This window comes from Microtus pennsylvanicus, chromosome 12 (genome assembly GCF_037038515.1).
Source record: "Microtus pennsylvanicus isolate mMicPen1 chromosome 12, mMicPen1.hap1, whole genome shotgun sequence".
In the NCBI taxonomy this organism is placed as follows: domain Eukaryota; kingdom Metazoa; phylum Chordata; class Mammalia; order Rodentia; family Cricetidae; genus Microtus; species Microtus pennsylvanicus.
The window spans coordinates 93,289,136-93,314,761 of NC_134590.1; the positions used below are offsets into that span (position 1 = coordinate 93,289,136).

Here is a 25,626-nt window from a genome sequence, read left to right on the forward strand (position 1 = left end):
GCGAGGGGTTGGTCCACCCACTGAGACAGTGTGCCTGATTTAATGGGAGCTCACTGAAGCCAGATGGACTGGGACTGAATGAGCATGGGATCAAACTGAACCTGAATGTGGCTGACAATTGGGGCAGAGTGAGGGGCCAATGAGAATGGCACTGGGATTTTTCTCTATTGCATGCACTGGCTTTTTGGGATCCTAGTCTATTTGGATGCACACTTTTTAAAGCCTGGATGGAGGTGGGGAGGGCCTTGGACTTCCCACAGGGCAGAGTACCCTACCTTCCCTTAGGACTGGAGGGGGCAGGGGGAGGGTAATGGGGGAGTGGGAAGGAAATGGAAGGAAAGAGAAAGTGGAAATTTTGAATGGTATTATTTATAAAGCAATAAAAATAAATAATTCTCAACAGAAGAATCTCAAGTGTCATAAAGGCACTTAAGGAAATGTTGAACATCCTTAGCCATCAGGGAAATGCAAAACAAAATGATTCTGGGGTATCTTATAACACCAGTCAGAATGGCTACTGTCAAAAAATTCCAATGATTGTCTATGATGGAGAACATGAAGAGTAAGGAGAACATTGCTCCATTCCTGGTAGGAAAGAAGGCTTGAACAACCACTCTGGCAAATAGTAAGGCAGTTTCTCAGAAAACTGGGAAACTACCTCAGGTCCCAGCAATACCACTCTTTGGCATATTCTTAATGGATGCTCAATGAAACTAAAAAGATCTTTGTTCAACTATGTTCATAGCAGCATTATTTGTAGTAGCCAGAATCTAGAGACAACCTGGATGCCTCTCATCTGATGAATGGATAAAGAAAATGTTGTATATTTACACAATGAAGTACTAGTAAGTGGTAAAAAAACAATGACATATTGTAATTCACATGCAAATGGAAGGAAATAGAATAAAACCATCATGAATGAGGTAATTCAGACACAGTATGTTTGCATTCTTACGTGGATATTACATAATCATCCTGTATTCCACAATCCAGGAAACAAAGAGAACACTAAGAGAGACATACATGGATTTCCCCCCCTCAGGAACAGGAAGCTGACATTATCTCTGTTGTAAAGTGTCAGTGTATGGGAGGGGCAAGGGTAGCAAGGTAGTAGGAAGGGGAGAAAGGAGTGGGAAGAACTTTTGGGATTGGGAAGGTAGAGTTGGATATACAACACCACGAACAAGCAAGGAAAGAGACACCTTGAAAGAGGTAGCCATTGTAGAGTTGCCAGAAAACATGTACTAGGGAAACTCAAAGGAAACCTCAAGGGAAACCCCTGCTAAGAACTTCAGCAATAGTGGAGAAGGTACTTAAACTTCCCTTCCCCTATAATCAAATTGATGACTACCTTGTCATCACAGAACCTCCATTCAGTGACTTATGGTGTAGATGGTGTAGAGATCCATAGCTTAGCACTGGGCTAAACTCCTGGAGTTCAGTCGCAGAGAGAGAGAGGAGTGATATTATGAGAAATGAAGCCAAGGCCATGATGGGGTTACCCACAGAAACAGCTGACTCTGGATTGACAGCTGGGGAACCTGAATAAAACAAAACTAGGCCTGTGGCTGCTGAAACTTCTGAAGCATGGGTGGTTTGTGGAGCCACCAGCAGTAGAACCAGTACTTATCCCAGTGCAAGAGCCCATTCCCTACGAAGGGATACCTTGTTCAGTCTAGATACAAAAGAAGGACTTTGGTTAGCCTCAAGTGATGGTACAGACTTTTTGACACCCCATGGGAGACCTCAACTATCTGAGGGGTGGATGGGGGTTAGCGTGGTTGGGAGCTAGGAGGAATGGGAGGAGGTAACAGAGAGGAAACTGTTTTTATTGATATGTAAAACAAGATTGTTTCAAAAATTTATATGTGTGTATGTGTGTGTGTGTGTGTGTGTGTGTGTGTGCGTGTGTGTATGCGCGCGCGTGCATGCCCAATGATAGGTCTTGCTACATATATTCAGTAACAAAGAGAGTTGAAAAAGTACATGTCAGACAGTGTTTCTTAAAGCAATTAGCATGCCCAGTATCAATACACGCTGAAGGGTGCCCTGTAGATTGAAATGCTCATTCTTTGCTAGTGGATATATATTACCATATTGCAAAAGGTTGTGTCTTCTATCATGGTGAACATAAGTAGAATCAGAGATATTTTTTTTATATTTTATTTTATTTTTATTGAGAAAAGGAAAAAAAGTTTCCCCCTCCTCCCAGCCTCCTATTTCCCTCTGCCTCCTCCCAACCTTCTCCCCTTCCCCCCCTCCTCTTCCCCTCCCTCTCCAGTCCAAAGAGCAGTCAGGGTTCCCTGCCCTGTGGTAAGTCCTAGGTCCTCCCCCGTCTGTCCATGTCTAGAAAGGTGAACATCCAAACTGGCTAGGCTCCCACACAGCCAGAACATGAAGTAGGATCCCTGTGCCATTGTCCTTGGCTTCTCATCAGCCCTCATTGTCTGCCATGTTCAGACAGTCCGGTTTTATCCCATGCTTTTTCAGTCATAGTCCAGCTGGCCTTGGTGAGCTCCCAATAGATCAGCCCCACTGTCTCCGTGGGTGCACCCCTCGACGTCCTGATTTCCTTGCTCATGTTCTCCCTCCTTCCGCTCCTCATTGGGACCTTGGGAGCTCAGTACAGTGCTCCAGTGTGGGTCTCTGTCTCCATCTCCATCCATCACCAGATGAAGGTTCTATGGTGATATGAAAGATATTCGTCAGTATTGCTATAGGATAGGGTCATTTCAGGTTCCCTATGCTCATCTGCCAAAGGAACTAACTGGGGACATCGCCTTGGGCTCCTGGGAGGCACTCTAGGTTCAAGTCTCTTGCCAGCCCTAAGGTGGCTCCCTTAACTAAGAATTGTGCTTCCGTGCTACCCTATCCAGCCTTCCTTTATCCCAATCATCCTGTTTCCCCAAGTTCCCCCCATCCTCCACTTCTCACTTTTTTCTCCCCATCTACCCTTACCCCAAACCCACCCCATCCCAAGATCTCACTTTTCTCCCCGGCAATTTTGTCTACTTCCCATAGGCAAGAGGATAACTATATGTTTTTCCTTGGGTTCACCTTCTATTTAGCTTCTTTAGGTTCACCAATTGTAGACTCCGTGACCCTTATTTATGGCTAGAAACAAATTATGAGTGAGTACATCCCATGTTCATCTTTTTGGGTCTGGGTTACTTCACTCAGGATAGTGTTTTCTATTTCCATCCATTTGCATGCAAAATTCGAGAAGTCATTGTTTTTTTATGGCAGAGTGGTACTCTAATGTGTATATATTCCACACTTTCTTCATCCATTCTTCCATTGAAGGGCATCTAGGTTGTTTCCAGGTTCTATCTATTACAAATAACACTGCTATGAACATAGTTGAACAAATGCTTTTGTCATATGATAGGGCATCTCTTGGGTATATTCCCAAGAGTGGTATTGCTGGGTCCAGGGGTAGGTTGATCCCGAATTTCCTGAGAAACTGAAACACTGCTTTCCAAAGTGGTTGCACAAGATTGCATTCCCACCAGCAATGGATGAATGTACTCCTTCCTCCACAGCCTCTCCAACAAAGGCTATCATTGGAGTTTTTTATTTTAGCCATTCTGACAGGTGTAAGATGATATCTCAAAGTTGTTTTGATTTGCATTTCCCTGATTGCTAAGGAGGTTGAGCATGACCTTAAGTGCCTTTTAGCCATTTGAACTTCTTCCGTTGAGAATTCTCTGTTCAGTTCAGTGCCCCATTTTTTAATTGGGTTAATTAGCATTTTAAAGTCTAGTGTCTTGAGTTTTATATATATTTTGAAGATCAGACCTTTGTCTGTTTTGGGGTTGGTGAAGATCTTCTCCCAGTCAGTGGGTTGCCTTTTTGTCTTAGTGACAGTGTCCTTTGCTTTGCAGAGGCTTCTCAGTTTTAGTAGGTCCCATTTATTCAATGTTGCCCTTAATGTCTGTGCTGCTGGGGTTATACCTAGGAAGCGATCTCCTGTGCCCATCTGTTGTAGGGTACTTCCCACTTTCTCTTCTATCAGGTTCAGTGTTTTCTGCCTGATATTGAGGTCTTTAATCCATTTGGACTTGAGTTTTGTGCACAGTGATAGATATGGGTCTATTTTCATTCTTCTACAGGTTGATATCCAGTTATGCCAGCACCATTTGTTGAAGATGCTTTCTTTCTTCCATTGGATACTTTTAGCTCCTTTATCGAAAATGAGGTGTTCATAGGTTTGTGGGTTAAAATCTGGGTCTTCTATACGATTCCATTGTTCGACTTCTCTGTTTTTATGCCAGAACCACACTGTTTTCATTACTGTAGCTCTGTAATAGAGTTTGAAGTCAGGGATGGTAATGCCTCCAGAAGATCCTTTATTGTATAGGTATATTTTGGCTATCCTGGGATTTTTGTTTTTCCATATAAAGTTGATTATTGTCCTCTCCAGATCTGTGAAGAATTTTGATGGGATCTTGATGGGGATTGCATTGAATCTATAAATTGCCTTTGGTAGAATTGCCATTTTTACTATGTTGATCCTCCCAATCCAAGAGCAGGGAAGGTCCTTCCATTTTCCGGTATCCTCTTCAATTTCTTTCTTCAATGCCATAAAGTTCTTGTCAAATAGATCTTTCACTTCCTCGGTTAGAGTTACCCCAAGATATTTTATGCTGTTTGTGGCTATCGTGAAAGGTGAAGCTTCTCTGATTTCCCTCTCTGCTTCCATATCCTTTGTGTATAAGAAGGCGACTGATTTTTTGGAGTTGATCTTGTATCCTGCCACATTACTAAAGCTGTTCTTTGGTGGAGTTTTGGGGGTCACTTATGTAGACTATTATATCATCTGCAAATAACGAAAGTTTAACTTCTTCCTTTGCATTTCGAATCCCCTTGATCCCAGTATGTTGTCTTATTCCTATTGCTAGAACTTCAAGCACTATATTGAAGAGGCATGATGAGAGTGGACAGCCTTGTCGTGTTCCTGAGTTTAGTGGGATGGGTTTGAGTTTCTCTCCATTTAATTTGATGTTAGCTGTCGGCTTGTTGTATATAGCTTTTATTATATTTAGGTATGACCCTTGTATCCCTAATCTCTCCAAGACTTTTATCATAAAGGGATGGTGAATTTTGTCAAATGCTTTTTCAGCATCTAATGAAATGATCATATGTTTTTTTTTCTTTTAGTTTATTTATATGATGGATTACATTGATAGATTTTGTTATGTTGAACCAGGCCTGCATCTCTGGGATGAAGCCTACTTGATCATTATGGATAATTTTCCTAATGTGTTCTTGGATACGGTTTGCCAGTATTTTGTTGAGGATTTTTGCGTCGATATTCATGAGTGAGTTGGCCTGTAATCCTCTTTCTTGGTTGAGTCTTTATGCGGTTTTGGTATCAGAGTGACTGTAGCTTCATAAAAGGAATTTGGCTATGACTCTTCTGTTTCTATATTGTGAAATACATTAAGGAGTGTAGGTATTAGGTCTTCTTGGAAGTTCTGGTAGAATTCCGCATTGAAACCATCTGGTCCTGGGCTATTTTTGGTAGGGAGGTTTTTGCTAACAGCTTCTAATTCTTCGCGACTAACAGGTCTATTTAGGTTGTTCACCTGGTCTTGGTTTAACTTTGGTATATGGTATTTATCTAAAAAAGTGTCCGTTTCAAAAAAATAAAAAATAAAAAAAATAAAAGTGTCCATTTCTTTTTCATTTTCCAGTTTTGTGGCATACAGGCTTTTGTAGTAAAATCTAACGATTCTCTGAATTTCCTCTGTGTCTGTGGTTATGTCCCCCTTTTCATTTCTGATTTTATTAATTTGTATATTCTCTCTCTGCCGTTTGATTAGTTTGGATAGGGGTTTATCCATCTTGCTGATTTTCTCCAGGAACCAGCTTTTTGTTTCATTGATTCTTTGGATTGTTTTCTGTGTTTCTATTTTGTTGATTTCAGCCCTCAGTTTGATTATTTCCAGTCTTCTACTCCTCCTAGGTGAGTCTTCTTCTTTTTTTTCTAGAGCTTTCAGGTGGGCTGTTAAGTCTCCAATGTGAGCTTTCTCTGTTTTCTTTAAGTGGGGACTTAGTGCTATGAACTTTCCTCTTAGGACTGCTTTCATAGTGTCCCATAAGTTTGAGTAGGTTGTTTCTTTATTTTCATTGAATTCGAGAAAGACTTTAATTTCTTTCTTTATTTCTTCGTTGATCCAGGTGTGGTTCAGTAGTTGACTGTTCAGTTTCCATGAGTTTGTAGGCTTTCTGGGGGCAGCATTGTTGTTGAATTCTAACTTTAATCCATGCTGATGTGATAAGACACAGGAGGTTACAAATATTTTATTGTAATTGTGTAAGTTTGCTTTGTTACCAAGTATGTGGTCAATTTTCGAGAAGGTTCCATGAGCTACAGACAAGAAGGTATATTCTTTCCTATTTGGGTGGAATTTTCTATAGATATCTGTTAAGTCCATTTGATTCATTACCTCCATTAATTCTCTTATTTCTCTGTTAGGTTTCTGTCTGATTGACCTGTCCATTGGTGAGAGAGGAGTGTTGAAGTCTCCTACTATTAGTGTGTGCAGTTTGATGGCAGCCTTGAGTTCTAGTAATGTTTCTTTTACATACATGGGTGCTTTTATATTAGGGGCATAGATATTCAGGATTGAGACTTCATCCTGATGAGTTGTTCCTGTTATGAGTATAAAATGTCCCTCTCCATCTCTTCTGATTGATTTAAGTTTGAAGTCAACTTTGTTAGAAATTACTATGGCCACACCTGCTTGTTTCTTGGATCCATTTGCTTGATAAACCTTTTCCCATCCCTTTACTCTGAGTAGGTGCCTGTCTTTGTGGTTGAGGTGTGTTTCTTGTAAACAGCAGAATGTTGGATCCTGTTTTTGTATCCAATCTCTTAGCCTGTGCCTTTTTATAGGTGAGTTGAGCCCATTGGCATTAAGTGATATTAATGACCAGTGGTTGTTAACTCTGGTCACATTTTTAGTAGTAGAGTTTGTGTGTTTCCTTTCTTTGAGTTGTGCTGCTGAAGGGTCTCTAGATGTTTGAGTTATTGTGGTTATTGTTGGACTCCTTGGTTTGTGATTTTCCTTCTATTACTTTCTGTAAGGGTGGATTTGTGGCTACGTATTGTTTAAATTTGTTTTTATCCTGGAAAATTTTGATTTCTCCATTTATAGTGAACGAAAGCCTGGCTGGGTATAGTAATCTGGGCTTGCATCCATGGTCTCTTAGTTTCTGCAGTACATCTATCCAGGACCTTCTGGCTTTCATTGTTTCCATAGAGAAATCTGGTGTAAGTCTGATAGATTTACCTTTATAAGTAACTTGGCCTTTTTCCTTTGCAGCTCTTAATATTCTTTCTTTATTCTGTATGTTTTGTGTTTTGATTATTATATGGCGAGGAGATGTTTTTTTTTTTTTTGGTCCAGTCTATTCGGTGTTCTGTATGCTTCTTGAACCTTCAAAGGAATATCCTTCTTTAGGTTGGGAAAGTTTTCTTCTATAATTTTATTAAATATGTTTTCTGGACCGTTGAGCTGTACTTCTTCTCCTTCTTCTATCCCAATTATTCTTAGGTTTGGTCTTTTTATTGTGTCCCAGATTGCCTGAATGTTTTGTGATGAGAATTTGTTGGCTTTGCTGTTTTCTTTGATCAGTGTGTTTATTTTCTCTATGGTATCTCAGTGTCTGACATTCTTTCTTCTATCTCTTGTAATCTGTTGTTAGTACTTGTCTCTGTAGTTTCTGTTTGTTTACCCAGATTTTCCATCTCCATCCTTCCCTCGGTTTGTGTTTTCTTCATTACTTCCATTTCATTCTTCATGTCTTGAACTGCTTCCCTTACCTGTTTGATTGCTTTTTCTTGTTTCTCTTGGTTTTCTTGGGTATCTTTGAGCGATTTATTCATTTCCTCTACCTTTTTGTTTGTGATCTCTAATTGTTTATGGCAGTTTTTCACCTCCTGTTTAAGGTCTTCTATTATTTTCATATAATTCACTTTTAGTCAATTTCTTCTAATTCTTCTAGAGTAGGGTGTACAATTCTTCTTATTTCAGGATCCCTGGATTCTGGTGATGTCATGTTGCCTTTCAGGTTGTTGGAGGAATTCTTGCCTTGGCGCCTTCCCATCTCTTCTTTCAAATGGAGCCAGGAGAGGCCTGGTGTCTTGGTCTTGTCTTTGCTGTGACTGACTCTCTGGGTGTAACTCTTCAGTGTAGAAGCAGGAACTGTCCGTTCCAGATAGAACTCCTCAGCACCGAAACATAGACGCCTGGTAGTCCAATGACCTGCGGACAAAAGGGAGAACTTGGGGGGCAGGGCGGGGACGAGTAGAACACAGGACACCCTGCCACAAAACCTGAAGTTGCGCGTGCTCCCTTCCGGGGGTGGGGGGGACCTTGAGGCCTGCCCAGTAGGCAGGCACTCACCTCTCTGGGTGGGTAGCCTTAGTGTAGGAGCAGAAAACTGTTCCTGAGCAAAGGACCTAGCAGAAAACGCAGGCTTGGGGGGGGGGGTCGTGTGTAAGAAAGACAGCCCTGCAGAAGGAGCTGGGGGAGGGGGGTTTGTGCTCTCTTCTGGGACAATCCGCCCCTGGATAGCACACACTCACCCGTCCAGATGGAACTCCTCAATACCTAAACAGTGCCGCCTGGTAGCTTGATGATCCGGGGACAAAAGGAAAGACCGGGCAGGCGGGGCAAGATCCAAGAGAACACAGGCACCCCTGGAGCACAAGCTGAAGGTGCCTGGGCTCCCTTACAGGGGAGCTTAAGGCCTGCCTGGTGGGCAGGCACTCACCACTCTGGGTGGGTCGCCTTAGTGTAGGAGCAGAAAACTATTCTTGAGCACTGGTTCTAGCATACAGCAGGGCAGGGTTGGGGGGGGGGGCTGCTGGGGGGCTGGGTTGTGCATAAGAAAGACAGCCCTGCAGAAGGAGCTGGGGGAGGAGGGTTTGTGCTCTCTTCCGGGACAATCCACCCCTGGATATCACACACTCACCCGTCCAGATGGAACTCCTCAGTACCTAAACAGGGCCACCTGGTAGCCCGATGATCCGGGGACAAAAGGAAAAACCAGGCAGGCGGTGCGAGATTCAGGAGAGCACAGGCACCCTTAGAACACAAGCTGAAGGTGCCTGGGCTCCCTTTCGGGGGTCCTTGAGGCCTGCCCAGTAGGCAGGCACTCACCGCTCTCAGAATCAGAGATTTTTAATCTTGTTTGGGATACTTTTTAGAACCTGTGGAATAATAAGAGTTCAGTGTTTTCAGGTGTCAAAGTTCTTGTGTTTTACTCAACAAAGTTATATTCTGAATCACCTGATTTATTTTTATTTGTAGAACCTCAGCCCTACTGTCTCTGGAGTACAGTAAGGGTCAAAATATAGAAATCCTTCCATCCATGAAATTCCATAGCTAGAGAGCCTTCCTTGTGAGGAGGCTGGGGAGTCACAGTTGGAAAAATAAATAACATCTGCTGTAATTTTTAACTAAGATTGTATTTGATTTTACAATATCCATAAAATCACAAGGGGGAAATTATTTTATGTATGTCCTCTGGAGAAGAAGCTAAGCCTCAAATATTCAGAAGATATCACAATGTGATTCTTGTATATAGTGATTATAGAAAGAAATAATTAATATTAGCTCTCTCCAATTTTAAGGTGAAACCAAGGAACCAAACTGTGTTTATGGTAGAAGCCCCATACAGACACAAGTCTCAAAGGTGGCATAATGAGCCGGGCGGTGGTGGTGCATGGCTTTAATCCCAGCACTCAGGAGGCAGAGGCAGGTAGATCTTTGTGAGTTTGAGGCCAACCTGGGCTACAGGAGCTAGTTCCCGGCCAGGCTCCAAAGCTACAGAGAAACCCTGTCTCGAACCCCCCACATAAAAAAGGTGACATAATGAAGCATTAATTATAGTCCAGTTATAAAATAAGAGACACATATACCCTTCTCACCATGGATATCTATTCTTTTTCTTTATTAAGTTCATTCATTGGCTATATATACATACCAGTCACAATTTCTTTGTCCTCTTTTATTTTCATAATCTTCAATCCTTCTCTTTCCTACATCCCACTATTCACCTTCCTCCTTTCTGAGAGAACCAGGACTACCTTGTCAATTAATAAATTAATGTATTTCAAGATGAGTTTATAACAAAGTCCCTTTGCCTGCATCAAGAACTTACAAATCATCCTAGAATGGGAAATAGAATCCAAAATGCCAGCACAGGCACACAGGAACCACGGAGAGGTTCTGATTACACTTCCAGGGGAACCACATGAAAATACTATGTAACCCACACGTGGAGTCCAAACGTCAATCAGTTATCTTCACTTTTGTAAGGATACAAAAACTGCATTCTCAAAACATAAAGATCAGCATTTCAGGCAATTAAATTAAATAAGTATTCTCTATTGAGACCTGACAGTTTGGCCTCATGAATAAAGAGAAGTTGTTAGCAAAAAGGGCCTTCCTTGACATATGTTTGTAAATATTTTCTCTTCTTCAAGGAGAAAATTACGTTTCTCCATAGATCTCAATCATAATCATGTTGTCTCTGTAGATTAATGACTTAGAGAGGAATAGACTTCATACTGGTTTATGAGAAGCTTTTCTTAAGGGAAAAAAGTTAATTTACTAAGAATCTAGAGAAAACGTTCACCTTTAGTTACCAATGGCATAAAATATGTGTGAGTACATGTGCTTGTGAGCATAGGTATCATTTTGTTGTCTTCTGTACATGTGCTTATGTACTTGTGTTCGTTTGCGTGAAGGTGTGTATTATTCTGTCCTTCAGTGTGTGGTGATTTTTTTTCATATGGAAACATTTATTCACTCACCAATTTTGTCCTCTTATTTTCACCCTGCCTTTGGGGTCAAGTTCACATAATGAAGAGAGTAAGAAGCTCACTTTTCTTCCTTTGAGTTACAAGGGGCTGATTGAGACAGAGGCACAAAAGTAGTGGCTACATTCTGGAAATATGAGAACACATCTCTGTGCTCATCAGTATACCAGAGTGGCATAGTGATGCCTTTGCTTACATGTGTGCTAGATTGTAGTCATAGTATTTAACTGTGCGGTAAGGGGAATAAAATAGTTTCAAGTCAGAAAGAGGCTCTGATAAACTAAAAGAAGATATAGTTTGAGGACACAAGTGGGTGTGGTCGGCTTAGTATGTGGAAGTTTATTACATAATGACAGACAATTAGGTCATAATGGTTACCTGTTAGTCGTGGTGGAATACACTCTGCTCATATCATGGACTCAAAAAGCAGAGAACAGCTGAGAAGCAGGGGTATACTGGAGTACTTTAAGGTTCCAAGGTATGTGCCTGCCATTATATACCTTTTAATGTCCACCCACATTGAAGGTGAGTTTCCAAATCAGACCTTGGATAAATCCTTCGAAAGTGCCAAGCAATGGTAACTACTTTCTAATGCAAGGTTTCTTAATTTCTCTGAATGCAGTCTGTGAAATAGCTGGTCAAAGACCATTTTTATTTGATATCCTCATCCAAGACAAGCAAATTTCTTGATTGTGACACTTAAGAACCCAATGTTATTCACAAAAGGGTAAGTTTTTCATTCTTACCTGTATTCAACAATGTCTTACACCATTTCATAGATGAGACTGAGGTTGATGAAGGATGTGACTTTCTTGAATTTGGTTGCTGCCTAGGATAGTTTATCTGAAGGTATTTAAATTCTATGAACCAGAGTGTCACTACCACCTGGGAAAATTGAATCCAGTATATGTTATGTTGAGCCTGGGGTCCTGAAAATAGCCCAGCTCCTCTACTCCTCACCACGACAGGGTGTCTCTGTTGCATACTGAGAGGTCTTAGACACTGCCTCTCATCCCACTATCAATGAATTTCTATATGAGGCTACTATACTATTCACCACCTAAGGATGTACTCCCCTTTATATTTTTTACATATGGTCTCTGAGCATTGGGGAAGTGCCAATTTCACTAGAGGAATGTTTGAGCTAAATATGAAGGATAATTCTGTATAATCTTTTAACCCATCAGTATTCCATTGACGCAAACTGTGAAAATCACATTTGGTTAGAATAATTTAAGATAGTAGGGTTTCTTTGGTAAGGAGGTAAGAGAGATGGTGTTTTTCATCTATGAACAAAATTAGTGAAACTAGGTAAGAGCAGCTTGATTCTCTAGGTAAAATATACTGCATAGCAGAATTGTTTTTACTGATGTGTAGGAGGAGGACCCACTCATTCATCCTGGCTGCCTCATAACCATACAGAAACTGTATTATTTTAGTCGAAACTCAAAGCAATCAGGGGAACACATTTTGACATTTTTGGATGGTACTCAAATTGAAAGAACAAAAAACAAGTTGGTGTCTTTCTGTCTTTAAATTATTAATTAAAGCTTATTTCCAACAAGTGCACCTTGTTTTATGGGTTGTGAAGTTTCAGGCATCAGGCAGGCTCTTTTACACATTAGAATATGCAATTAAAAGATTGTCACTTGGGCTAGAGAGATAGCAAAATGGACCTGAGTTTAGATCCCAACACCCATTTTTTTGCCCAGCAATCTTGTCTATTTCCCATAGCAGGGATAATAACTACATATTTTTCTTTGGGTTCACCTTCTTATTTAGCTTCTATAGGATCACAAATTATAGACTCAGTGACCTTTATTTATGGCTAGAAACAAATTATGAGTAAGTACATCCCATATTCATCTTTTTGGGTCTGGGTTACCTCACTCAGGATAGTGTTTTCTATTTCCATCCATTTGCATGCAAAATTTGAGAAGTCATTGTTTTTTATGGCAGAGTAGTACACTAATGTGTATATATTCCACACTTTCTTCATCCATTCTTCCATTGAAGGACATCTAGGTTGTTTCCAGGTTCTGGCTATTACAAATAATGCTGCTATGAACATAGTTGAACAAATGCTTTTGTCATATGATCGGTCATCTCTTGGGTATATTCCCAAGAGTGGTATTGCTGGGTCCAGGGGTAGGTTGATCCCAAATTTCCTAAAATTGGGATCTTGGGGGTGGGGTGGGATGGGAGTAAGGGGAGAAGGGGAGAGAAAAGTGAGAAGGGGAGGATGAGGGGAACTTGGGAAAATGGGATGATTGGGGATAAAACAAGGTTGGATAGAGGACCAGGGAATCACATAACTTAATTAAGGGAACCACCTTAGGGTTGGTAAGAGACTTGAACCTAGAGTGGCTCCCAGGTGCCCAGGGCAGTGTCTCCATTTAGTTTCTTGGGCAGCTGTGGATAGGGAACCTGAAATGACCCTATTCTATAGCCATACTGATAAATATCTTGCATATCACCATAGAACCTTCATCTAGTGATGGATGGAGATAGAGACAGAGACTCACACTAGAGCATCGGACTAAGCTCCCAAAGTCCTAATGAGGAGCAGAAGGTGGGAGAACATGAACAAGGAAGTCAGGACCACGAGAGGTGCACCTACCCACTGAGACAGTGGGGGTGATCTATTGGGAGCTCACCAAGGCCAGCTGGACTATTACTGAAAAAGCATGGGATAAAACCGGACTCTCTGAACATGGCGGACAGTGAGGGCTGATGAGAAGCCAAGGACAATGGCATGGGGTTTTGTTCCTACTTCATGTTCTGGCTTTGTGGGAGCCTAGCCAGTTTGGATGTTCACCTTCCTAGACCTGGATGGAGGGGGAAGGACCTTGGACTTTCCACAGGGCAGGGAACCCTGACTGCTCTTTGGACTGGAGAGGGAGGGGGAGAGGAGTGGGAGAAAGGGGGAGAGGGGAGGGAGGAGGGGGAGGGAAATGGGAGGCTGGGAGGAGGCAAAAATTTTTTTCAATAAAAAAAAACCTTAAAAAATTAGATCCCAACACCCACAGTGAGTGGCTCACATACACCTGCAGCTCAAGCTCCAGAGAACCCAAAACTCGCTTCTGGACTTTGTACTCAAGTGCACATAATCACATCATTTATTTCATTTATTTTTCATTTGGGGTGAGGGCCGGCTGGAGAGATGACTCAGTAGTTAAGAACACTTGTTGCTATAGCTCAATAAAAACAATTTAAAAAAATAAAAAATAAATAAATAAAAATTTCTTTCATAGAACATTCATGGTCTCTTTTCTCACTAATTTTGTTACATAAACTAATATATATTATACATAAAAGAGAATATGTTTGTATATATATACAATATTTTATGTAGCAATTTTAAATCTATATATTTTATATGTGCATATTAATATGCATTCTTATCCAAATATATATTACTTTCCTGTTCATCTGTCCCTCCTAATTTTGGCACTTTTAATTTCATCTTACTTGCCTCCCTACCACTTCCCTGATCCTATCATCATGTTCTACTAGTCCATGCCATTTCTTTGTTTTTTTAATGCATTCTTCCTCCATTCTTTGTTTCTTTGTCTTTTTCTTTCTTTCTTTATTTTTTCCTTCATTCAGATTTTTTGTTGTAAATGTCCCACTTTAAGAGAGCTGAAGATTAAATTAATATATACATTATATGTCAGAAACTATTTTTAAAAGCTGACACCCTGAACTACTCTCTAAATATGTTGAATACTGAGAGGCCTTTGGCACTTCTTCATACAATAGGCCACCTATTAATGTACTTCTTTATAAATTTTACTATATACATACACATACATATATATATATATTTGAATTTATTCATATACGAATGTGTGTGTGTGTGTGTCTATGGTTTCTGATCATTGGGGTGGTATGTCTTCACCAGAGGAGTGGTTTTTGTTTTTGGAAAAAATATTTTTGTACTATCTGTAAACCCAACAATGTTCTATTGACTGTTGCTGTGAGAAGCACTTATGGCTAGAATTAGCAAAAGGAGTGGGCTTTCTATGGTAGCCAGTTAAGGGGTAGTATGTTTTGCAGCATTTATCCAATTGATTGAAACTCAACAAAAGGAGCTTCACTTTGTTGTTAAAATGCTTTCCTAAAAGAGATTTTTAAAATTTGTATACTCAGCACTATTCTTATCTCCCTTGAAGGGTTTGAATTCAATTTAAACTTCATTCTCTGGGAGAAGATAGGGGTGCTTTCTGTTCTTGAAGTCTAAGTTTACTTAAAATCTACTTACCAAAAGTAACAGTGGAGTTTCCAGTGTATGTATGAAGAACTCTAGAATTCTTGACCATGAAGAAAGATATAGCTATTTTCCATTTACTTTTGTGGACAGTTTTAACAGAAAGACAAAACTATAGCCATCCAGGCATTTATATATGACTATTGGGCAAGGAACAAACTTGCCTGAACTCCCTTACTCTCTTCTCCCAATAGAACATGGAGATTCTACCTACATATAGCAACATACAGCATCCCTGGGTCTTTCTGGACTCCCTAAATCCTCCCCTTGATTATTGTTGTGGTCTCAACAGGTCCTTGTTATTTTGGTCTTTAACATTGAAGTTGAGGGCACACTGTTCTTTTGTTCAAAGTGAGAATTGTTTATTTTTTGAAGTTATTATGTGATTATGTTTTTTCTCCCAGTTTTGTGGGTATAAATCTTCCAGAGGCTCTCCTCGTCTCTTCCTTTGTCGACTGAATTCGGGAGCTCTCATGGTTTCCTGGAGAACTTTTCTGTGAAGAGAGGGAGATACAGAGAAAAAAGAAAAAAATGCATCATTAACAATAAAAGAAATAGGTTTTCACACAAACATGGATTTATGTGGTTATATGACATAAAATACAATGTCATCTTCACACCCTAAAAAGAAAATAGACATTATTATATAATTCATCCTTAAAAGGTGTCTTACAGTTCTTTTCTTTGAAATTAAGAACAATAATTTGTTAAATTTTTGCATTAGTGAGGCCTAATGGATTTTTTCCCATTGATTATGTACATTTCTCAAGTACTAAGATTTTACTTATTGATCCTCATTTCTCAAAAGACAGGAATCTTGCCTTTCTTTATATTCATTCCTAGCTTGTCTGAGATATAATAAGTACACACTGCTACATTTTCTCAACTTGACAGAAAATATGTTGCAACATTACAGAAGATACCTAGATGGTTACATGGATTCTGTTCCTTCAAAGAGCAAGCTGTTTACCTCAGGGAACTGAAATATCATTATAAAATTTATATCATAAGGAACACTAAGAGATACAAAATACCCTGACTGAAAGAAAAGTACAAGTAATGTGTAACTCACTATGGAAAGGTTCACAGTTGTCCTCTAGGAAGCCCAAGTGTGGAACAGAATCTGGGAAGAGTACAGAAAACCCAGCCAGAATCCTCAGTTATTCTATGTGGAACTCCTATAGATGTCCACAAGTAACTGTACTCCTTCCTATAAAAGCATTCTCAAAAAAAAATAGTGTGCTAAAAATTATTGAAAAAATTCTTAAACATGGTAAAATGTTTATTGCATTGAGACTAGCAAGGTTTATGGAATATTAGCAAACTCATAGAAAATAAAGCACTAGTTCATTTATCAGTTCCAATATTAATTTAACAAGGTGTTGAGCTTTGGCTGAAAACAGTAATAAGTAATTTCCCTTGATACCTAAGCCTAACTTCATTGAAGCCTAGGAGGAATTGAGAGTTATATTTTTCTTCTTCCCTAACCTCTTTTATAAGACATAAATTTACACCTGTTTTGCACTTTTTAAGGAAGAGAAAAGATAAAAGCTATCAGTGACACCTTTATGCTCATCTCAGCAGCACATATACTAAAACTGGAATCATACTGAGAAGATTACCATGGTCCCTCCATAAGGACGACATACAAATTAATGAAGCATTTCATATTTATAAAAAAAACCTCTCAGCATCATTGGGAATGAATTATAAAAAGTGTTTGAAGATACCATGGAGATCAGATTTGTCCTCAAGGATGGGAAGAGTGAGGGATTGCTCATATTGAATTTAAGACAGAAGCTGATGTAAAGGAAAATTATGAAGAAAAGTAGGGGGCAGGAATTGATGGGCAATATGTTTCACTTTACAACCCTGTAGAGAAAGGACGAAGCCTTCTACTGCCATATCACTCTGAACATGCCCGATATAGTCTGATCTTGGAAGCTCATCAGGGTCAGGCCTGGTTAGTACTTGCATGGAAGAAAGGACAAAAGCAAGAGAGAGCTGGAAAGAGTAGCACTTGGAGTGGTGAATCAGAAACTTTGTTTGATATAACCTTTTCAACGGTGCAACAGAAGAAACTCTTCATGAAGTATCTGAGTAAGCAACTTTTATCAAAGTGCCCATAATCCAAAGAGAAAATTTAAAGGGAATGCATTTGAATCTGCTTCATTTGAAGATGCTAAAGAATCTATAAACTTCTGGAACAAATTGGAAATCAAGGGCAGAAGAATCAGGTTGGGGTTACAAGGAACTAGGGCATTGCCTATTGCAAGAAGTCAGCGATCCAAAACCTCTGTTTGTCAAAGGTCTGTCAGAGGATGCCACTGAAGAGACCTTTAAAGAATCATTTAAGAGTTCTGTTCAAACAAGAATAGTCACTGATTGGGAAACTGGTTCATCCAAACAGTTTGACTTTGTAGGGTTCAATATCGAGGAAGACACAAAAGCTGCCAAAAGGCCACAGAAGACAGAGAAACTGATGGAAACAAACATGGGACTGGGCCAAACCTAAAGGTGAAGGTGACTTTGGTTTTCTAGGTGGAGGCAGAGGAGGTTTTGGAGACTGAGGAAGGGGGTCTAGGAGGAATAGGAAAGTTTGCTGGAAGAAGCCACAGACTTTGGAAGTCGAGGAGGATTCTCAGCTGATAAAGGAGAACAGAGAGACTTCAAGTCACTTCATCAAGAAGATGAAATTTGAACAGTTTCTTCAACCCCACTTGTTTCCTCTTTGTTTGAAAGAAAGGACTCTGGGGTTTTTCTCTGTTACCTGTTCTGTGACAGAGCCCTGTGAGGACATTCCAATACAGTATATAGCCATGTGGTCTACTTGAAATCCATATAGATAACATTTCAAGTGAGATACCCTGTCAGAATTGACCAGCTATTTATATAAACTTTTTAAAAATAAGTGATAGAGCTAACCCTTGCCTGTACATTTTGAGTTTATGTTGTTTCATCCCATTATGAAAACATTTCTTCCTATAAATATTTTTTTCTGTTTTCATTGGGAGCTATAAAGAAATATTTTATTGTGTGCTTTTTTGATTCAGTGACTTTAGGGCAAATTAAAAATCCTATCCATTTAAAATAAAGAACGATACGCTTACATGCTCATCAATCTCTTTGATACACTTTGAAGATAGCAAATGACAAATGACCCCAATCTCTGCTCTGGGTTAAGTTCCTTTGGGATGTGAAGAAAAATACATGCTGTTTTTATCATTATGTTATTTACCCAATCAGTCATCTGGTAACTCGACTCAATACAAAACATGTGTGTCCATTCACCACATGCATAACTGGTACCTGAAGAGGCTGTAAGGAACACTGAATCCCCTGGAAACTGAGTCACAGATGGTTAGGAGCCATCTTGTGAGTGTGAACGATCAATTTCAAGTCCTCAAGCACAGTTATACTCCTAACTCTGAGCCATCTATCCAGTCAAAGAAACACATGCTTAACAAGAGCCAAACCTGTATTTGTTCCAGGCAAAATCAGTAGTGTACCCACCACCTTCTTCCCATTACCTCCAACTCACAGATGAAATGAAGACACGGCTTTAAAGTAAGAGGCTATATCAAACATTAATACTGAGAGTGACTCTCCCTGGCACTCACAATGAGGACAAGATCTGAACAACTTAAAGAATACATTAATTTACACTATATGTAATATGAGATGAACAAAGACAATAACAATAGACATGCTAAAGGGGGATTTGGAAAGTCTGTGAGTATTTCACCCTGTATAAAGTCCTTCAGTAGACTAAGAATACCTTGCCCAGCCTTGATATGGGATGAGCGGGTGGGGCAAGGGCTTGGTCCTACCCCAAGTTGGTGTGCCAGACTTTGTTGACTTCCCAAGGATGTCTTTACCCACTCTGAGGAATTGGTGGAAGGTAGGAATAAGGGGGAGGTAGGGAGGTGGGAGAAGGGAAGGGGAACTGGGAGTTAAATGAAAAGCAAATTTTTTTTAAATAAAAATGTGAAAAAAGAAAATAAAAAAGAATTGATAAGAGAGGCAGAAATGATCTTTTTTATTTTTTTTTAATTTTCAATACATCCTGAGTACAGATTTTCACTCTTTCCACTCCTTTATGCTCCCCCCCCCCAATTTCTACCTTCCCCAGTTCCGCTTCTCCTCCTCTGTTTCCTATCAGAAAAGAGCAGACATCCCAGGGAAAAACTGAACATGGCATAACAAACCATTATATCAAGGCTGAGCAAGGCAACCCATTATGAGGAAGAGGGTCCCAGGGGCACGCAAAAGAGTCAGAGATATATCTTCTTACTCCAACTGTTAGGAGTCTTACAGAAACATAAAGCTAATAACTATAACATATATGTAGGTGTTCTAGTGTAGCCCTACGCTCGAGAGATGGTTCATCACTTAAAAGCACTGGCTGCTTTTCCTTGGGACCTAGTTTCAATTCCCAGCACCCACATTGGGTAGATCATAGGAAATTTGACACTTTCTTCTGATGACTGCAGACACCTGCAATGACATGCACATATCCACACATCTATATGTAATTAAAATTTAAAAGTTTAAAAAGAAGAACCCATTAAGAAATAATATTATAAGGACAAGATTCTTTCTATTAAGCGTTCTGGTGTGTAACTAAGCAAATTCATTTTAAATAGTTTCTTTTGGAAAGGAAAAGCCCATGATGACAGAACCTGCAGTGTGGCCTTCTCAAAAGGGATCACAAAAGGAATGTTCTCAGTTCATTATACAGACACTCAGAGTCTGCTGTAATGTTTGTAAAGAAGATTTAGAGTTTATCTTGAGCTGGTCTCAAAATTTTTGGTCATGTACATGATTTTGCATTTGTCAGAATATAGAATAAAAGTTATGGGGCCATCAAATTTTTCATCAGAGTTCCAGAGAAAAGGAGATAAGGCCAGTCACTGAGGACCAGGTTTGGATTCCCAGCCCAGAGGAGTTCACTCTGCAGTTGTGAATGTGAATCCAAAGTGCCAATGAGGATTCCAGGATGTTAGAGATGCTTCGAATATATGATGTCTACGAAGAAGAGCTGCAGGCACTATGTGGAAACAGCTGGAGAGACTCTATGTACTTTCATATGACAACACCAGGGATGGAGGTGTGGATTCTTAGGTGCACTTGAGTGCCGATACTGCTCCCTTGGCTTCCTCACTCCAGATATGAAGCTGTGGGGTCTGATCTTTGTTTTATCAGGTTTCATTATTGTTTGGTCTGAACTATTCTTTCTCTCTTCTTGCTCCTCATTCCTGGAATGGGAGTGTTCACACCATATCATTGCACACTGGGAATGTGTAACTTGTATTGACTTTACCAAGAGTCTCAAAGGAGACTTTGATATTTTGAGTAGTGTAAGACTGTGGATAATCTTCACGTTTAACTAAATACATTTTAATCATGAGATAACCATGATCCTGTGGTGTCCAAGAGTGGGATGTTGTGTTTTTAATGTGAAATATCCTCTATAGGTTTATAAGCTTGGACATTAATCACCAGCTAGTGACACTGATTTCTGAGATTTTGAGACATAGAATGCAACACTGAACTGGCTCAGTCATAATCTGTCATTGTCAGATCTTTGAAGATGGTAGTTTTGAGCCATTTTGCATTCTGCACTTGGCTTAATAATCTGACATTATCTGAAGTGCTCTAGTCCCATGTTTCTGTCACCATGAACTTTTCTTAAATAGACATGACTGAGACAATCAAACCTGCCTTGTCATGATTAACTCAATCAAACCTCCCCTGCCACAATGGTGGATGCCACTTTAAAGCCATAGAACATGATCACTACTTCTTTGTTCAGCTTGCTTCCAGGAGGTATATAGTCACCATGATTAGTATAATTAACACATGCATTTATCTCCCCTCCATCTCCAACTTATTATCATGTGTTTTTATTAAGTTGTTTGGGAAATTTTCATCCTGTTAAGTTTACAAAAAACAAAAGGGAAAAGATGACAGTATTATAGTCCTTGCTCATAAATTTGTCAAGGAAAATTTATCATACTCTGTTTTTATTTAAAATTAAAACAATCTATAACAATACTTTGAATAAAAGGAATAAATTATCTACGACATTATCACTGTGACCATCCATGCAAAAATTTAAAAAATCTATCATTATAAAAAGTATTGTGCTTAATTAAGAGAATTATTATGTTGAAACCTAAAGAATATAATCCTGAAAATGGATTTTGTCTCTATGACATAGAACTAAGAAAAACTAAAAACTGTACTCAGTCTGTTGAACACTGGAATGAAAACTGAGTTTTTGGAACAAAGTCCAGAGTCTACTTCTATATTAGCATGTAAATAAGATGAAAGTCAGACAATTTCTTTGTCTTTGTAGGGCTCGTAATTATGATGTTCTGCCAAATGAGGTCAACCCACCTTGGTTGTTTTGTGCTGTTGTGGTAATTATTGTTGGAATGCAAGAACACAAATTCAGAAAATGATTGTATTCTTTAGAGAGTTGTTGCTTCAAGAGCTATTGTTTGCTTGAATAAGTACAGGGTCTGGTTAATGTTGACCCAGCCCAGGACTGCTCAACTCACTTTCAAAGGCCAAAATAAAGCTTAGCAGATTCCCACAGAGGAAGTGTTATATTGCCAGGTCTCACAGTTCTAGTCTTTAGGTATCAGAGAGTACATCTGTGACATCAGGCCATTAAATTTGTGAGAATTTCTCCTAGCAGCAAATGGAATAGTTCTGTGCCAGAGACTCATTTTCTCAGCTTTCAACGTTTCCTATTCTTTTCAAGCCAAAATACTATAAAACTCTTCTAACAGGATATCCAAGGCTATTGGTTCTCTAATAAAAAAGGACAAATCTCAAATACATAAAAAGGTATCAAAATTCAAGTCAAACATTTTGAAATCCTCCATTAAAGCTATTATATTGTAAAGGATGGCATAGAATCTTTATTCGGACACAACAATATAACATTTCCAGAATGATATGTATGTGGCTGAGTTGGGTCTATGCATTATTAGCATACACAATATATATGTGGCCATTTTATAATTTAAACAGACTGTCTTTTCCTTGTCTCTTTCATTGATGGTTGTTTTTATGAGGGTTCTTTGAAGACTGAACATATACCTTGTGCTTCATTTATCCAAAAATATTTATCACTGAAATATAGCTTTAGGTAAAGCAGATGTTTTTCTAGTGTTTATGTATATTTTATTAAGTATATGACATTTGAAAAAGGTGATGAAATAACAATAGTCATATTTATTTGATGGGGAAGCTCTGTCAGCCTCAGATCTTTAAAAGGCTGGACCAGTTTAGGGCATGACATTTTGGGTACCTAGAGGAAACCGCCCACCCAGGGTTTTCTCTCTCTGGTTCCCATGCTACACAGCTGAGGTTGGACTTTTCATTCCTGTTTTATGAGTTCACCCCTTATAACAAAGAAAATATAACTGGAATATTTTGGAGTTAGCCTGGGATTCTTTGACCCATTTCCTCACCTTCAACATTTGGCACCCAAATGAGGGGCTTAAGGACCGGTACATCCCCTTTTCAGGACCCCCACAGTTCCAGCCAACTGCCGCCAGGATTCTTTGACCCGCATCCTCAACCTCAAGATTTCTTCCCTAATCTTAGGTAATGAAAAATGTGGAAAAGAATGAAAGGTTAGCTTTTAGAAAACTGGAATTGAAAAAGGAGTAAAAGTGCTTCCTGAGAGGTGGACACAAATGCTATACAGTCATTGCAATTGGAGGAAAACATTGAAGAACTGAGACAGTGAGGAATGTTGGGTCAAGACTCGCTTCGGGAGTGAGATAATTTCTCCAATAAGGTGCATTGTCAGAGCAGCACACCACAGGAAAAGTCTCCCATTCCAGTAAGGTTTGTCGAGATGACTTCTCTGACAGAATCTGTTACTTTAAGTATCTTTTTTAAAAGATTTATTTATTTATTAAATATTTCTGTCTCTTCCCCACCGCCGCCTTCCATTTCCCTCCCCTTTCCCCAATCAAGTCCCCCTCCTTCTTCAGCCCAAAGAGCAATCAGGGTTCCCTGCCCTGTGGGAAGTCCAAGGATCACCCACTTCCATCCAGGTGGGTATCCAAACTGCCTAGGCTCCCACAAAGCCAGTACGTGTAGTAGGATCAAAAACCCATTGCCATTGTTCTTGAGTTCTCAGTAGTCCTCATGTCCTCTATGTTCAGCGAGTCCGGTTTTATCCCAGGCTTTTTCAGACCCAGGCCAGCAGGCCTTGGTGAGTTCCCGATAGAACATCCCCATTGTCTCAATGGAAATAGAAAACACTATCCTGAGTGGGGTAAGCAAGACCCAAAAAGAGGAACATGGGATGTACTCACTCATATTTGGTTTCTAGCCATAAATAAAGGACATTGAGCCTATAATTCGTGATCCTAGAGAAGCTAAATAAGAAGGAGAACCCAAAGAAATACATATAGGCATCCTCGTGAATATTAACCTTCATCAGGCGATGAAAGGAGACAAGAGACAGAGTCCCACATTGGAGCAGTGGACAAAAATCTCAAGGTCCAAATCAGGAGCAGAAGGAGAGAGAGCACGAGCAAGGAACTCAGGACCGCGAGGGGTACTTTAAGTATCTTAATTTAGTTCTTTTGAATCCTGACGAACAAGGAGATTGGGAATATTCTAAAGTCTGTGATGATGTCTCTTCTTTTTTTTCCCCTAGAAATCTCTCACATCTGTCATCAAGACCAACAACAGTAAAAAGTTTGATATTTTTTGGCAATATAGGGAAATGCTGGCTTATTGCAAATAGACCCTGAGTGAGGGAGTTTTTATCTTAGCTCTTAAATATGATACTGGGACTGAGATACTCATTGTCTCAGAAAAATCAAATTATGTTTTGATGCTTCTGCCAATGATGGTTTATTCCATGCTGTAAGAGCCCACCAACCGAACCCCCAAATCTTCAACCCTAAGCCTGCCTACTTGCAAAATGGGTCAATGGTGGCTCAAAGCTTGTGGGTGTGGCCAACCAATGACTGACCTAACTCGAGGCCCAAGCCATAGGGAGGGAAATCATGCCTATGACCAGGAACCAGAATCCAGGATGGCTTACAGACTTGGCCTAGAACCAAATAATACTGGCCAAAGGAAAATAACAAACAAAAAGTAAAACCAAGCCAAACAGCAAAAATCTCAATGAAATGATTCCTAATTGAAAGACCCCTGTTCCAGCCTGTAGCAAGGTTCAAATTAAGTCAGCTACATAAGCTTAGTAAAACAAATTTTAGAGAAGCAGATAGGGCCCTGCTGAACAGGATATCTGCTGTCAGCTAGCTCTGTAGAAACTGGGCCGACAGGAAGACAGCTAACCACTGCGACAGTCTGTCAAAATACCCAGAGAGCTGAACTTAGCTATATCTAGATTTTATGGTTTTCCATAAAACTGCAAATGGATAAACAACCCTGTCCCAATCTCGACCTTAGCCCAACCAATATATAGGAACCAATGAAATGCTTGTTGCTACGCCATCTTTTATGTAACCCCTGAGCCCCCTATAAATGCATGATGTTTTCTCAGTCCGGCACGCTCATTCAACAGGCTGACTATTCTCGGCTGTGCTTGCTGACATGCCCATAGGCGCCTGTGTATCCAATAAACTTCCTCTTGCTTTTGCATCCAGTGGCCTGATTTCTGTCTTGGGTGAAGGGGGATCCCTCAGAGGTGACGCCCATTTTGGGGGTCTTTCATAATGATACTCTGCTATATTCCTAGACACATGCCTAGCCCAGTCATCACTAGAGAGACTTCATCCATCAGCTGATGGGAGCAGATGCACAGGCCCAAAACCAAACATGAAGCAGAACTGAGGAGGAGGAAGAAGGATTGTAGGAACCAGAGGGGTCAAGGACACCAGAGCATGACCGACCCACAGAATAAACTAAGCAGGATGATGTGTGATTTCTCTCTGTATGCTGTGAATACCATTGATTAATAAAGAAACTGCTTTGAACCTATAGCAGGGCAGAACTTAGCCAGGTGGGAAAAACTAAACTGAATGCTGGGAGAAAGAAGGGTGGAGTCAGAGAGAAGCCATGTATCCCAGCCAGAGGCAGACGCCAGAACTCTACATGATAAGCCACAGCCGTGATACAGAGATTACTAGAAATGGGTTAAATTAAGATGTAAGAGGTAGCCAAAAGAAGTTACAGCTAATGAGCCAAGCAGTGATTTAGTTAACATAGTTTCTATGTGATTATTTTGGGGTTGAAGAGCTGGAAATGAAAGAAGTGGCCTCCTTACAACAGCAGGGCATATAGGGGCTCACAAAGATGAGGGGGGACAAACATGGAGCCTACATGGGTCTACACTAGGCACTCTGAATACATGTTGTGGCTGTTTAGCTTGGGGTTCTTTTGAGGTTCCTAACAGCATGTATGGGGGTGTCTCTGACTTTTTTGCCTGCTCATGGGACCCTTTTTCTCTTAGTAGGTTGCCTCATCCAGTCTTGATATGAGGGTTTATGCTTAGTCTTATTGCATCTTGTTA

General features: G+C 40.0%; 1 protein-coding gene and 1 non-coding gene across 2 annotated transcripts in view; one reads left to right on the forward strand and one right to left on the reverse strand.

Moving 5' to 3' along the window:
* Positions 1-15,444: 15,444 nt before the first annotated feature.
* Positions 15,445-25,626, reverse strand: part of LOC142832304 (leucine zipper protein 2-like) — a 385,340-nt gene continuing 375,158 nt past the window's right edge. The window contains exon 10 of the mRNA XM_075942703.1: positions 15,445-15,601. Coding sequence (XP_075798818.1) covers positions 15,494-15,601 — 108 coding nt within the window. The 3' untranslated portion in view covers positions 15,445-15,493. The remainder of the gene's footprint in view (positions 15,602-25,626) is intronic.
* Positions 16,676-16,782, forward strand: LOC142833249 (U6 spliceosomal RNA). The gene has a single exon (XR_012907378.1). It is a non-coding gene; the product is annotated as a U6 spliceosomal RNA (small nuclear RNA).